This window comes from Mirounga angustirostris, unplaced genomic scaffold, assembly GCF_029215605.1.
Source record: "Mirounga angustirostris isolate CCGP_5_RB_7025 unplaced genomic scaffold, mMirAng1.0.hap1 SCAF_3, whole genome shotgun sequence".
NCBI classification, from domain to species: domain Eukaryota; kingdom Metazoa; phylum Chordata; class Mammalia; order Carnivora; family Phocidae; genus Mirounga; species Mirounga angustirostris.
The window spans coordinates 107,966,582-107,980,157 of record NW_026991711.1 but is presented as its reverse complement, the minus strand read 5'-3'; the positions used below and the strand labels follow the sequence as shown (position 1 = coordinate 107,980,157).

General features: G+C 33.3%; 1 protein-coding gene across 1 annotated transcript in view; it reads left to right on the top strand.

Annotated features, from left to right (window-relative positions):
- LRP1B (LDL receptor related protein 1B) overlaps window positions 1-13,576 on the top strand; it is a 1,839,752-nt gene that overhangs the window by 1,195,232 nt on the left and 630,944 nt on the right. The window contains exons 22-23 of the mRNA XM_045868938.3: window positions 6,609-6,809; window positions 12,727-12,972. Of these exons, the coding sequence (XP_045724894.2) occupies window positions 6,609-6,809; window positions 12,727-12,972 (447 nt within the window). The remainder of the gene's footprint in view (window positions 1-6,608; window positions 6,810-12,726; window positions 12,973-13,576) is intronic.

The window sequence follows — 13,576 nt, the reverse complement described above, 5'->3', positions numbered from 1 at the left end:
TTTGCTCTTTCCACTCACATAGCACAGCATATGGTAAACCTACATTATCTGTCCTTCAACCACTGTGTGGTCTACTGTGTTTTCCTCTGACAATAATTGACTTCAATCCATTCTACACATAGCTTTGGCTCCCTCTTACCTCATAAACTGCAACCTGAGCACATACTTTCTCAAAATCTTTCAATGGTTCTCTATTGTTTAAGATTAAGAGACACCTCATGAATTAGCAGTCAACATTTCATGAACTGTGACTTCAGACTGCCTTATTATTGCTTCTGGGGCAAATCCCACCCTTTCCTGACTTTATGACTTTACATAGGAGTTGCATGTTATGTGTGGATTAGATTCAGCAAATAACACTAAAACCCCATGTGTTCAAAATGGCCACTGAAAATCATCCATTAAACTCAATATACAAGGTTCTGTGTATATAGTTCTGATGAAAATTTGTACATATAGCTATGCTATTAAGAAAATACTGTTTAGCATAAAATAAGGAATGCAAATGCAAAATGGAATTTTATAGTGAATTCACTCAGAAATGGAGAGAAGACCAAATTAGAGTTGATTTACTTCAACCATCAATGCCCTGACACATTCCTATTGAGTAGCAAGAGTAATCAGCATGCTATTAAATTATCTCTCTTTTTCTGCTTTACTTGCCTTTTGTTTTGCAAAGCATATATTAAGACTGTGCACTTTAGTCAGCTATCTATATGATTTTTTTTCTACTTCCATATGTTATATGGCTTTTATCTTAATCTTTATATATATATATATATATATATATATATGTTCAGTGTAGAACATTTGTCACTACTAGACTTATTGCTCCACAACATCAGAAATTTGTCTTTCCCATCTTTCTACATTTTTCAGTAGATAGGCAAACACATTATACTCAATAAATAATTGCTGAGGTGAATTGAAGCCAACATTGTTAGAGAAATAAATATGTATGTAGTATTAAAGTTCAGTAGTATAATTTTTTTTTAAAAGATTGAAATTTAAAAAGACATTATGCTTATATTGAGTAAACCCATTTGGATTTTCTCAAAGATTCACTTCTTTACATACTCATATTCTTTTTTTTTTTTTTTTTAAGATTTATTTATTTACTCGAGAAAGAGAGAGAGTGCAAGAGGGGGAGGGAGAGAGGGAAAGAAATACTCAGGCAGACTCCCTGCTGAGCACAAAGCCTGACACAGGGCTCAATCCTAGGACCTGAGATCATGACCCGAGTCAATCAAGAGTTGGATACCCAACCAACTGAGCCACCCAGACACACCCATACTCATATTCTTAATATTAACTGCCAATCACATCCCAGAACCAAGATTATCCTGTTATAACATATGATGTCTTTTATTAAGATAAGAATGAGTCAAGCAGTTTACAAAATGATAAATCTATTTTTTTAAATGGCCAAAATAATTTAACAGAGAGAGAGTAACTCTAGAATTAATCATATAAATTTATTTTGGTAAAGCAGTACAATTTCTAATGATTCCAGAAACTCTTAGGTCCCTATAGCTGTTGACTTTGTACTGGCTTTTATCCTAAACTATATATTTCAAGGTAACACAAATAAAAATAGCCCTTATAATGTCCTGAGTGTGTGTGTATGTGTGTGTTTATGTTTGCATATATGTGTGATTTCACTAGTTGTCATGATACCAACATACTGATTATTATTTCTGTTTGTTGTTGCTGTTTTGTTACTTGGCCATTCCTATTCTCTTTGCCTAAAGGGCAAAACTGCAGTTTCCAAAATATTCTGGCACATATATCGATAGAAAACATCATTATAAATAGATCAGAAAAGATCATGTAAAAACTCAACTTGATAATAAACACCTATTTGCAGCATGTAGTTTTAAAGTGTAATTAGTAAAGACAAAGTAATTGACTTGGTTATTTGAACTTAAATGTGAACATTTAAAAATTATTTCTAAAGATTTTGGTTTTTTTTAGATATTGGATATTTATATTTTCTATAACACAGTTTAATATTATTAATCTTTATTTCATTTTCATAATACAAATTTGCCCTAAGTCTCAAGTTTCTTATATATAGAAGAGGGAGATTAAACAAGGAAATTTGTAATATATATTCTTTCAAAATATTACATCCAATGACTTGGCTATGTAAGGAAATGTCTTAATATGAATCAAGTAAAAATCAACACTCTTTAGCCCTACTTACTATGATCATTTGCTTTTAGGTTTTCCCAAATTAATTGTCATGAATTAGAAATTTAAACTTATACCTGGTATGCCCTTTTAATCCACATTTTTGCAAGAATTAAAACCAAACAAATAAGAAAGGGAGGAGCAGTTACATTTAAACATCCCCTGAAAATCAGAGAGGAGAGAGCTATTTAAACTTGTAAATTTTATCTAAGATGTTTATTCATATCTCTGGTAACATAGTCTGAGTTACAATCACTAGTCATTTGAATACGATTTTCCTTTACGTTTTCCAGGCAGCATTTACGTGAGGGATAGAAAATAGGTTTTACTGCTCTTCGGACTCTGAAATCTTGATAGTGGTTTATGGACAGGTTTGTTGAAACAATACTAAGATTATTCTGGAGTCAGCAACTAAGCATGTCATGGTAAATTAGTGATACCTGAAAAAAAGAAAGAAGGAAGGGAGGGAGGGAGGGAGGAAGGAAGGAAGGAAGGAAGGAAGGAAGGAAGGAAGGAAGGAAGGAAGGATGGAAGGAAGGAAGGAAGGAAGGAAGGAAGGAAGGAAGGAAGGAAGGAAGGAAGGAAGGAAGGAAAGGAAATCACATCTTGATTTACCAAACAAAAATAGAAAGTACTCTATTACTCTTGAATTCTCCTTTCATTCTATTATATTTGCAGATGACTCCCTACAATTTATTACTTAAGTGCAGAATGCCATAATTTAGACTAAAACTATATGTTATGCATTGACTTTGTCTTGTTAACTAGATTATAAACTCTTTGGTGACAGGGAATGGGTTTTAGGACTTTCTTATATTTCCTAAAGTTCCTAGGGAAGTGTAAGTCACAGAGTCACCTCAACATAGAATTTTCATCATGCATCTGTAGAAACTATCACACTTTATGGCACACGTGTATACAAATCATCGTCATTTTAAAAATGAGCTATTTTTGGGGGGAGGAAGCCATGTAGAAATATGGTAGAAGGAAAATAAATAGCACAACTGGATTCAGTGAAAAATTCTCCTTTCCTACTCTAGTTTTCCAGCACTTCAAGTCTTCCTCACCAGAGGCAATCACAGTTAGCTATTTCTTATGTAGCCTCCCAGAAAGAATTCATGCAGAGACAAACCTGTCCATATACCTATATTGATATGTGTATGGAATTATAGTTCTAGATATTGGTAATCACATAAATATCTGCTAACATATAAGAAAACCTACCATATACTTGGTTTTGTGCCTTTTTTATTGATATGTTTTGGAGATTGTGTTATATTACCTTATGCAGAATTATCTCATTCTTTCTCACTCAAGTGTATAATTTCAGTGCATGGATGCTTTGTAATTGATGTTACCAGTCTTGCAATAATGATTAAACTGTTATCAGTCTTTTGCTAATATATACAAAGCAGCAACACATGTCTTTGTATTGCATCCGTGTGCATTTGGGCAAACCTGTTAATGAGAAAAAATCTAAAATTAGAATTACTCTGGTGAGGAAGAATTGATGCATTTTTTATTTGCTAGATTTCATAACATTGCCCTAGACAGATTATTCCAATTTGTAGCCCCCTCAACATTGGGGATGTTGCACACAACTTTGTCAAATCTATCCTTGTATTATCCAATTTTTTAATCTAAATCAATCTAATAGATTGAACCAATCTTATAGAGGAAAAAATGGTATCAAATTGCTGTTTTAGCTTAGTTTTTCATTAAAAGATATTTTTGATCATTGTACATTTGTAAGTCATTATCGATTCATTGTGAATTTTGCGATTGTATTGGTTTATTAATCTTTATTTTATTTATTTGTAAGAGCCTTTTATATTTTAAAGAAAAAAAGCCCTTTTTTCAAAAATAATAAAATTTTTTTCTGGTTCACCAACTTCGTGTTGAATTTATAGATGGATTATATTGTTGCAATGTGGAATTAAAAATATTTATGAAATTAAGCTTATAAATTTGTCCTTTATGTTTTCTGGATTTGTGTAATGAACATTTAAAGTTTTTGTTGTTTTGTTTTCATATCTATTTTATTCTAGAATGTGTGTGCAATTATTGTTATTTTAAAATGATTACTTTTTGATCTACTTAGAATATATTTTAGTGTAAGCATCAAGATTCAGCTTTTTTTTTTTTCCTTCCAGATGTCTAAGCAGTGTTCCTAACATCACCAATTTTGTAATTCCATTATCTTTACTATTTTGAACTGCCAATTTTTGGGTATTTGATATCTGCATTCTTTTTTTAATTTAATTTAATTTTATTATGTTATGTTAGTCACCATACAGTACATCATTAGTTTTTGATGTAGTGTTCCATGATTCATTGTTTTCGTGTAACACTCAGTGCTCCATGCAATACGTGCCCTTCTTAATACCCATCACTGGGCTAATATTCTATTCAATTGTTGATGTGTTGATTGATATTCTTTTAAAAATATTTTGACTACTGTTACTTTAAAATACTTCTGAATAGTTGGCATTTACAATTCCTACTCATCAATTTTCTTCTCTTTTTTTGAAGACTCCAAATGTTATTTGCATTTTTATTTTCTTAAATTTAGGATAAGCTTATAGGATTGTAATAATATTGTTACTATTTTATTAGGATTAATTTGAGGGAAAATATTTTACAGCTATAAATCTTCTTTCAGACCAACCCATATCTTTATCCAAGACTTCTTTTGGGTTTGTTGGTAGACTTTTAATTTTTCTTCATATAAATTCTATACAGTTCTTGTGTAGTTTAACTTAAATACTTTGTTTTATGGTAGATTTTTAAATCCATCTTCTACTATAGTCTGTTGAGATATAAAACCTACAGATTTCTGTGTAATTTTTGAAACTAGCTATCTATTTTTTGAATTCTTAGTTTTTTATGCTTCTTTATTAGTTTTTATTGATTTTATGATTATATGATTATATTAACTTGCATGTACTGATACTTTTCTAATTTTATACCTCATTTATTTCTGTTATCTAATTATATTAGATAGTATCTCCAGAACAATATAAATAATAACACTGTTAATTTTATTTATGATGTAAAGCAAAAATTTATAATGTTTCTCCATTTATATCAAATTGATTAGTGAAGTATCCATCATTTCTTATTTTAAGAGTGTTTTCATCAATAATTAATGTTGATTATGAAATGCATATATATTAACTATGGAACTGATCATTTCTGCTTTTTTTTCTTATTTGACTTAATAGTATGGAAAATTATTTACGTATTTCTGCAAGTGAAACATCCTTTCTCCAATATTTCATTTATTTTTATTTTTATTTTTTTAAAGATTTTATTCATTTATTTGCCAGAGAGAGAGAGAGGGAGAGCACAAACAGGGGGAGCGGCAGGCAGAGGGAGCAGCAGGCTTCCCGCTGAGCAGGGAGCCCAATGCGGGACTCGTTCCCAGCATCCTAGGATCATGACCTGAGCAGAAGGCAGACGCTTAACTGACTGAACCACCCAGGCGTCCCTCACCAATATTTTAATTATTTAAAAATTTAGTAACCTTTAAGGTTGACATAGACATCTGAATATATACTCTATGACATGTACAATATAGTATTTTTCTTTTCCCTTTCATTTGCCCTACCCCTTTTATGAGTTGTTGGTATACAGTCAGCTAATAACCAGTATTTATCTTCAAGTCCATTTTTTATTCACATTACACATTAACATTGCATAATCCAGAAAAGATAATTAATTTGAAGAAAAATGTAACCATTCTGGAAAGGACAAACAATTTAGAGTGAAAAAAAGATTGATGAAGACAGTGGCCATCGCTTTCTCTGCATTTCACATTATTACTTTTGAAAACTGCTGGCTAAATAATCATTTTTGTCCTTTCAAAGTCAATAAAGAAAAACATATTTCCATAACTTCTGTCTGTGTATCCCTTAGCTACCAAGATGTTTAATAACATTTTATATTATTTTATGAAGGGGAATATACATGTCTAGGTGTGAGGAAGAGTTGAGGTCTTGGGGTTATAAATGTAGACAGAAGGACATTTTCTCCTGTGAAATAAATTGTTTGCTTAAATTTAGGGCTGCAAAAGATACTGATAACATTTACCTGAATTTAGGTTTCTAAAAGGGACTTATATACAAATGTTTGTTTGAAGTTTGTCTTAAAGGTATCATAATGAAACTTTCAATTAGTCCACAGACAGTAACTTGAAACCGAGGAAAATATTAAGGCTTTAACTCTAAGATCATTAACAAGGAGGGCGAGAGCTACTCAAATACTGTCATGAAAATAAACTGTCAGACTCTCAGCAAATAAATCTCTTGCTAATAGCCCATAGTTCTGCCTCTGACTGAAGATGGTAGTGACTATCCATTAGGACAGTGACTTAATTACAACAATCAAATGGGTGATGTTTCTGTTTACTTAAGGGAGATGCATCAACAAAGCATGGATATGTGATGGAGATATCGATTGTGAAGATCAGTCAGATGAAGATGACTGTGACAGTTTTTTATGTGGACCACCCAAGTACCCTTGTGCTAATGACACTTCAGCCTGCCTGCAGCCAGAGAAACTCTGCAATGGGAGAAGGGACTGTCCGGATGGGTCTGATGAAGGCGATCTCTGTGGTATTGCATGTTTCATTGATTTGCTTCTCTCTGGAGACTAGAGACGTTTAGTCCCCTTGCTGATACTTAAAGTAACATGCGTTCCTTCCATTTATTTCCTTTAAATGTAACGTTTAGCATTGAAACCTATCGCCATTTTTCAGGGACTGTAAGCTTATTAAAAGTTTTTAAAAGATGATCCAAATTTTCTGAAAACAAAGCAGAAAAGGCTGGACTACAGCCAACTGACTTAACTGTATAATTGTGCTCATCATTTAGATCTCTGGATGCTTAATGATGTTTCCACAATTAAACTGATTATTTTTTCATCAGTGAGTCATTCAAAACAAGAGAACCTTCTTATTCTGGACCTATGGGATGGAGTTTACTACCATCCAGTGGATTTTATCATACCTTCCAATCTTTACAATAGAAGTATTTTTTAAAAAGAGGAAAGGAAAGGAAGAGACTGAATAATAAAACCAACTGAATATTATTCAGGTTTATATAATTTTCTCTGAAGTTTTTGGTCCTCTTACAATAGCTTTCTTTGGCATGCTGTATCTAGTTAAAATGATGATTTCAGTCTGGTAGCTTTTGAGCTTTGAAATCACTTTTGACTAGTTGTCTTTTTATGCCAACCAGAACATATAAAGAAAATTACATTTCCTTTTCTGTGGGGAGATCAAGCATTTAGCAAGGAGATTTTCAAAATATGTTTTCTAGATAATACTGAAGGTGATATCAATAGAGTAATGAGGAAGGGTTTATAGAATGATAAGAATAATAATGAGGTGACTAGGGACTGAGAAAATGACTTTAGGAAATGATGAAGCTACCTAATTGAAAATAGAAAAGACAACTACATTTAAGCCTAAAGTTACCATATTTTGATCTGAATTGAGCACTAATAGAATACTGAGTGATTAAAAAAAATGTTATTATGTTTTAAATTTATGTAATAAATGTCCTTTTTTCCAAAGAGTCTGTGATTCTATAAAACAACCTTGAAACAGTAACTGCAACAGTCTTCATTCAGTGATGCTAAAATTTATTTATTTATTTATTTATTTATTTATTTATTTATTTATTTATTTTTAAAGACTTATTTATTTTTAGAGAGAGTGAGAAAGAGAGAGAAAGAGAACAGGGGGAAGGGTAGAAGGAGAGGCAAAGAGAGAATCTCAAGCAGACTCCCCTGTCAGCACAGAGCTCGACGCAGGGCTGGATCTCATGACCCTGAGCCGAAATCAAGAGTCAGATGCTTAAATGACTGAGCCACCCAGGTGCCCCTGTGATGCTAAAATTTAAACAAAAAGATTCAACTCCCACCCCCCCAAAAATCCTAAAATTAAACAACAAATACAAAATAACATACTTAGTTTCTCTGTATTTACTTCTTTTTCTCCCTGCTTATTCTCCCTTATGGAGTAGATTGGTGGATGGAAATATCTCTTGCATTACAATATGTGATGATTGCTCATGAAGGTTGTAAGAGCAATTCTGAAAGAAGGAAACTATCAACACTCTTAAAATTGAAAATGTGTAAATATAGAAAAAAATTGAGATTTTGACAAGTTTAAATTCTGTTCTTCAATTACTTCAGTTAAATCACCTAGGCAGGTAACTTAATTTCTTGAAATGTCAGATGCCTCATCACAAAAATGGAAACGATAATATTGATCAGGAAATCATGGTAATAATGCCAGTTGCACTACAGGTATTGAACGAAATTAGTGCTTTTCTACCTTTTCTCAACCTTCAGGTTAAATGAAGGCAAGGAAGACAAAATACAATCATTAAGAAAAATGAAAATATTGTTATGAAAACACAGTTTTATTTTCCTATCCTCGGCTCTCTGAATTAGTAAAATAAAGAGCAAAGGGGATTTCTTCTGAATGTATTTCTTTACCTCAAGACTGAAAATCGCTTTTTACTATCAAGCCACTGTATTCATCAGCTTAGGAACCTTGCTCAAACATTTCAAAGAATTACAGGTGTGAAAGAGGTTACAATAAAGCTAGGTGTGGTCATGCCAGAGAAGATAAAAAGACAATTCTGTCCTGCTTACAGCACTATGGCATATTGAAGTCCTATACTGTCCCCTTCGTGAGGTGAAGTTGAAGGAAAGTTAGGGAAATGAAAATCAAGAACAAATACTGGTCAAGGATTGAATTACCTTCTATGGTTCTCCTTTTCTTATTTGCTTTTGTGTGTACCTTTGTACTGTAGTTCAGTAGATGGCATCCTTATAGGCAATATTGGTACCCATAGAGGTCTCTTATTTTCAAGGTCCTTGGAAAGATTTTCATTTGTTTTGGTTTTGGTCTCTCATTTTCAAGGTCCTTGCCCATCAGTGATAGGTTAGATCCTGTCGAGCTAGGCAGGGGTATTGGTTTATGAGTGCTGCAGCAGTGGACATAATGAATCATTTACCCAGTGGACATAAAAGATATAGCAAGTGAATTAACTTTAAATAATTGGCATGGGTTGGCTAGTAACTAGGAAATGCTTTTTAGAGAGAGATTCCCAAAGTCGAAAGAGTTTTTGTTTGTTTTTTTTAAACCATTTGCTGTATATGATGAAAATGTAGGTTTTGCCCTCTTCATGTCTACTCCTTCCAAATAGTTGTATTCAAAAAAGCTGTTTTATTTTTTTTTTATTGCTCCCTCTTGTACCGTCCCCTGTTAAAAAGGAAACAGGGATTGATTCATGTCCTGTTCCTCAAAACATGTAAGATTTGTATAAAAATATCTTGTATGAAAATGATTTGTCATCTGTGGACTTAATACTTGGGAAATGTCCTGACATGGAAAAATCATACCCTTTGGGTGGTGAAGAGTTTCTTATTTTGTTTTCTCCATATAAATCTGACCTATAAAGCAAAATCAAAACCCAAACAAACAAAAATCAGAAAAGGAGCCCTGAATGAAATAAGTCTCCTAATCCTAGTGATGGGATTATTTTCTCGGGGGGATTTTCAAATGATTTCAAGGGGAAACGGATATACTTTAAGAAACGGGTATTGTTTAAGAAACAAATGAGAAAAATCTTGAGTCATTCAAGAATAGAGTTAACTGTTAAACCTTGCTATAAGTGTATATCAAAGATAAGCAAAGTTGGACTCCAGTTGAAGTGGTAAGGATTGATTTTATTCAGTATTAATTATCGCAATAGAGAAGAATATTTCATGTGAACTGAAATCAAATTCACTGAAACAAAAGACTAGAAGCATTTTGAAGCCTGGAGTATGCTAAAGGAAAGGCACCAAGGGGTGGTAAGGGGGTTGGTCCATGTGACTGGGCAATCTGGGCTTGTTAATTGGTGCTTATCCCAGAGGAGAAACAAATTTCTCATATCTTTGACTTGAGACAGTGGTGCAAGTCAAAACAAAGCACCCACAGGGCTGTGAGCAAGAGTGAGTTATCTTCCGGAATGTTTGCATTTCAAAAAGATACTTCTCAAGTCCTTGAGAAGACAGTTCTGAGTGGTAGAAGATTTACATCTTCAAGGTTCAGAGAAAAGATTTATAATCGCAAGCTTTCTAACTGTTCTAAGATGGGGTTCCAGGACCTGTCTGTCTATCACCAGGTTTTGGCTGGAACAAACAGTAAATTCTCCTACCAGCATAGAGCTTTCTCAAGCAGCCACTTAAAATAGAGCTGGAGTCGTACCAGGAAGGCTGTCCTAAGCGGTTAGAAACTATGCTAGTGTTTGTTGGAATCTCTTTTTGGGTGGTGGGAGGCGTATGATTGGGGAAGGAGGTGAAGATTGAAATTATTTATACTAAGGGTATGGGTCTGCAATTTTTATAAGCCAATGTTGAGGACTAGTTGAACAGAAGTCTCTGAGGAACCTGACTAGAGCTTCATCAATGAGAAATTCTTTGTTAGGTAATAAAAAATTTAAAAGAAAGTTGCAGGATTGGGGCACTTGGGTGGCTCAGTCGGTTAAGCATATGCCTTCAGCTCAGATCATGATCCCAGGGTCCTGCGATCGAGTCCTGCATCGGGCTCCCTGCACCGCTGGGAACCTGCTTCTCCCTTTCCCTCTGCCTGCCTCTCCCCCTGCTTGTGCTCTCTCTCTCTCAAATAAATAAGTAAAATTAAAAAAAAAAAAAAGAAAAGAAAATTGCAGGATATAATGATAGGTTTAGGATCAAGGAGAAATTAACAAAGGACTAGCCACACAAATATTGGCATTACATTTATATGTTCAATTTTAGATATCAATGTAAGTTTTATTTTTTAAAAATCTATGACTTCATTCCACTGATAGTGTCAGCAAGAGACACTTCAGTACTGTGAGAACAATCATATTTGAAATAAGCTAAAAGAACTGCAACATTTTTTTTTCACCTGTTGGGTATGATGATATTTCTTTACAGTAATTCTCTTGAAAAAGAATGTCAATTGAACTGAAATGGGCAAATACTTTAAAATGACTATTGTTTTGAAATGATTATGATATGGGTGAACAAACATATTTGGAAGAGCTAAATGAATCTATTTTTTTCTTCTAAAATAATACCAAACCTGAATTCTTACAGAGAATAGTTAATATAATCATCTTCCTTTTCTTATTATTGTAACTTCTTTTCTGGTGACAAATAGTATGAAGAAAAGTTGACCCACATAGAACTTTAAAAAATACAGAAAATATTTTTAAAGCGTTATACTTAAGCTCAATTTTTGAACTAGATAAATTTTCATAGACAACAGGAAATATTTGAGGTATATAAGTAAATATTACTGCAATTTGTCAATCATTGAACAGCATTGTCTTTTAGCATGACTCAAAAAACAACTAATTAAACAGGCTTTGAAAACGACTTGAAAATATTTTTAAGGCAAAGCTTCTTTTAGCCTTATTCTTATGCATCTAGGAATAGATAGGGATAGGTAATACTGTGGTTGGAAAAAAAAACAGTTATCTGCTGTTTTCATCAATGGCATAAGTATGTGATCTTGAAATTTTCCCAACTGGACAAGTGGTGGCTCCATTTGGGGGTAACTGTGTGCTTTTGGGCATTTTTTTTTATTCAGCAACTATTGTTAACTGTTTATTCTATGCTAGGCACTGTGCTAGCTATTGGATATACATTGCTAAACAGAACAGATATTTTGTATACACTCATGGACCTTATAATTTCATAATAAAATATAATCAGAAATAAATATATGTAATTCAACTGTAAATTATAAGGCTATGAAAGAAAAGGTTTCTTTCTTTATAAACGAATCATATTATCCATGTAATAAATACTAGTTGCTCATTATATCAATCCAAATAACAAGTCAGTTTTTTTCTTATACGTATATTGTTTACAATGCTTTCGTTGCCTCATTGAATTAATCATAATAACCAATATATAGGGTAAATGTATAATTTACCTAACTTAAAAATAAATGGCTGTAGCCAGTAAAGAGCAAACTAATCCATCCTGCATTATCATCATGACTCAGACTACAGATGTAGAAGAATATACATAAATATGATACATTATAGGTATATGCTTGTTTATAAACACTGAGCTAAGTCAAATTTTCAGATCATCAATGTATGTCCTTGGGGAGGCCTTAGCAACTGATTTTGCTCAACAGCTAAAAGGCTCAGCATAATCTTTCCAGTTATAATAGAAAGAAACATTGAGTACACTTTACCTCTATGGGGTAAAACAAAGTATACTCCAAAGTTTTACAGAAATGAAAACCTTCCATTCCCAGTTCCTATCGTGTAGAATTATATTTGGTCATTCAATGAATTATTTTATCATTCCCACCCCAATCCCTGAAAAAAAAAATATCCAGAGAGCTTTTTCTATTCATTTATAATACCCTTGCTCTAATTCCAGCCTTAGAGAATTGAGTTCAATGATTAGTATTTAATTGAGCAAAAGCGTTGATAATGCCTGTAATCTGTTCCCCTCCTTTTATAGATGAATGTTCACTGAACAATGGAGGCTGTAGCAATCACTGTTCTGTTGTTCCTGGAAGAGGAATTGTCTGTTCCTGTCCTGAAGGACTTCAGCTCAACAAAGACAATAAGACCTGTGAAATTATAGATTATTGTAGCAATCATCTCAAGTGCAGTCAAGTGTGTGAGCAGCACAAGCACATAGTCAAGTGTTCATGCTATGAAGGGTGGAAGCTGGATGTGGACGGGGAAAGTTGCACAAGTGTTGGTAAGTAGATGTGTGTTTTGCTAGATTGAAGAATAGCGAGCGCCTTTCTGGTTTTTTCCTGTGTTGAGTATCTTGCTATATTTAGGACTAGATCTTGAGAAAATAATCCAAAAACACCTTTGAAGAATTAATAAAATGATTCAACTAAGTTTAAATAAGGCATTGAAGTACAATGTGGCATTTTATTTTTTTTATTTTTTTAAAGATTTTATTTATTTATTTGAGAGTATGAGCAGGGGGAGGGGCAGAGGGAGAGAGAGCAGCAGACTCCCCACTGAGCAGCGAGCTGACGTGGAACTCGATCCCAGGACCCTAGGATCATGACCTGAGCCAAAGGCAGACGCTTAACCAAGTCACCCAGGAGCCCCTAATGTGTCATTTTAGACCTAATCCAAAATCTTCTGTAGAGAGCATATTACAGTAATCCTTATAATCACAGTCCATCAGATTATTTTCTTCCTTCTTGAAATGCTACTTTCATCATCATCCTCCCTAAAGGCTTTTTGTATTTTCAAAAGCATTTACTTTTATTTTTCTTTGCAAGCTTTCAGAACCCTCCAAAGTCTGGTCCTGGCCCACACTTCCAATTGTATGTCTTCTATTC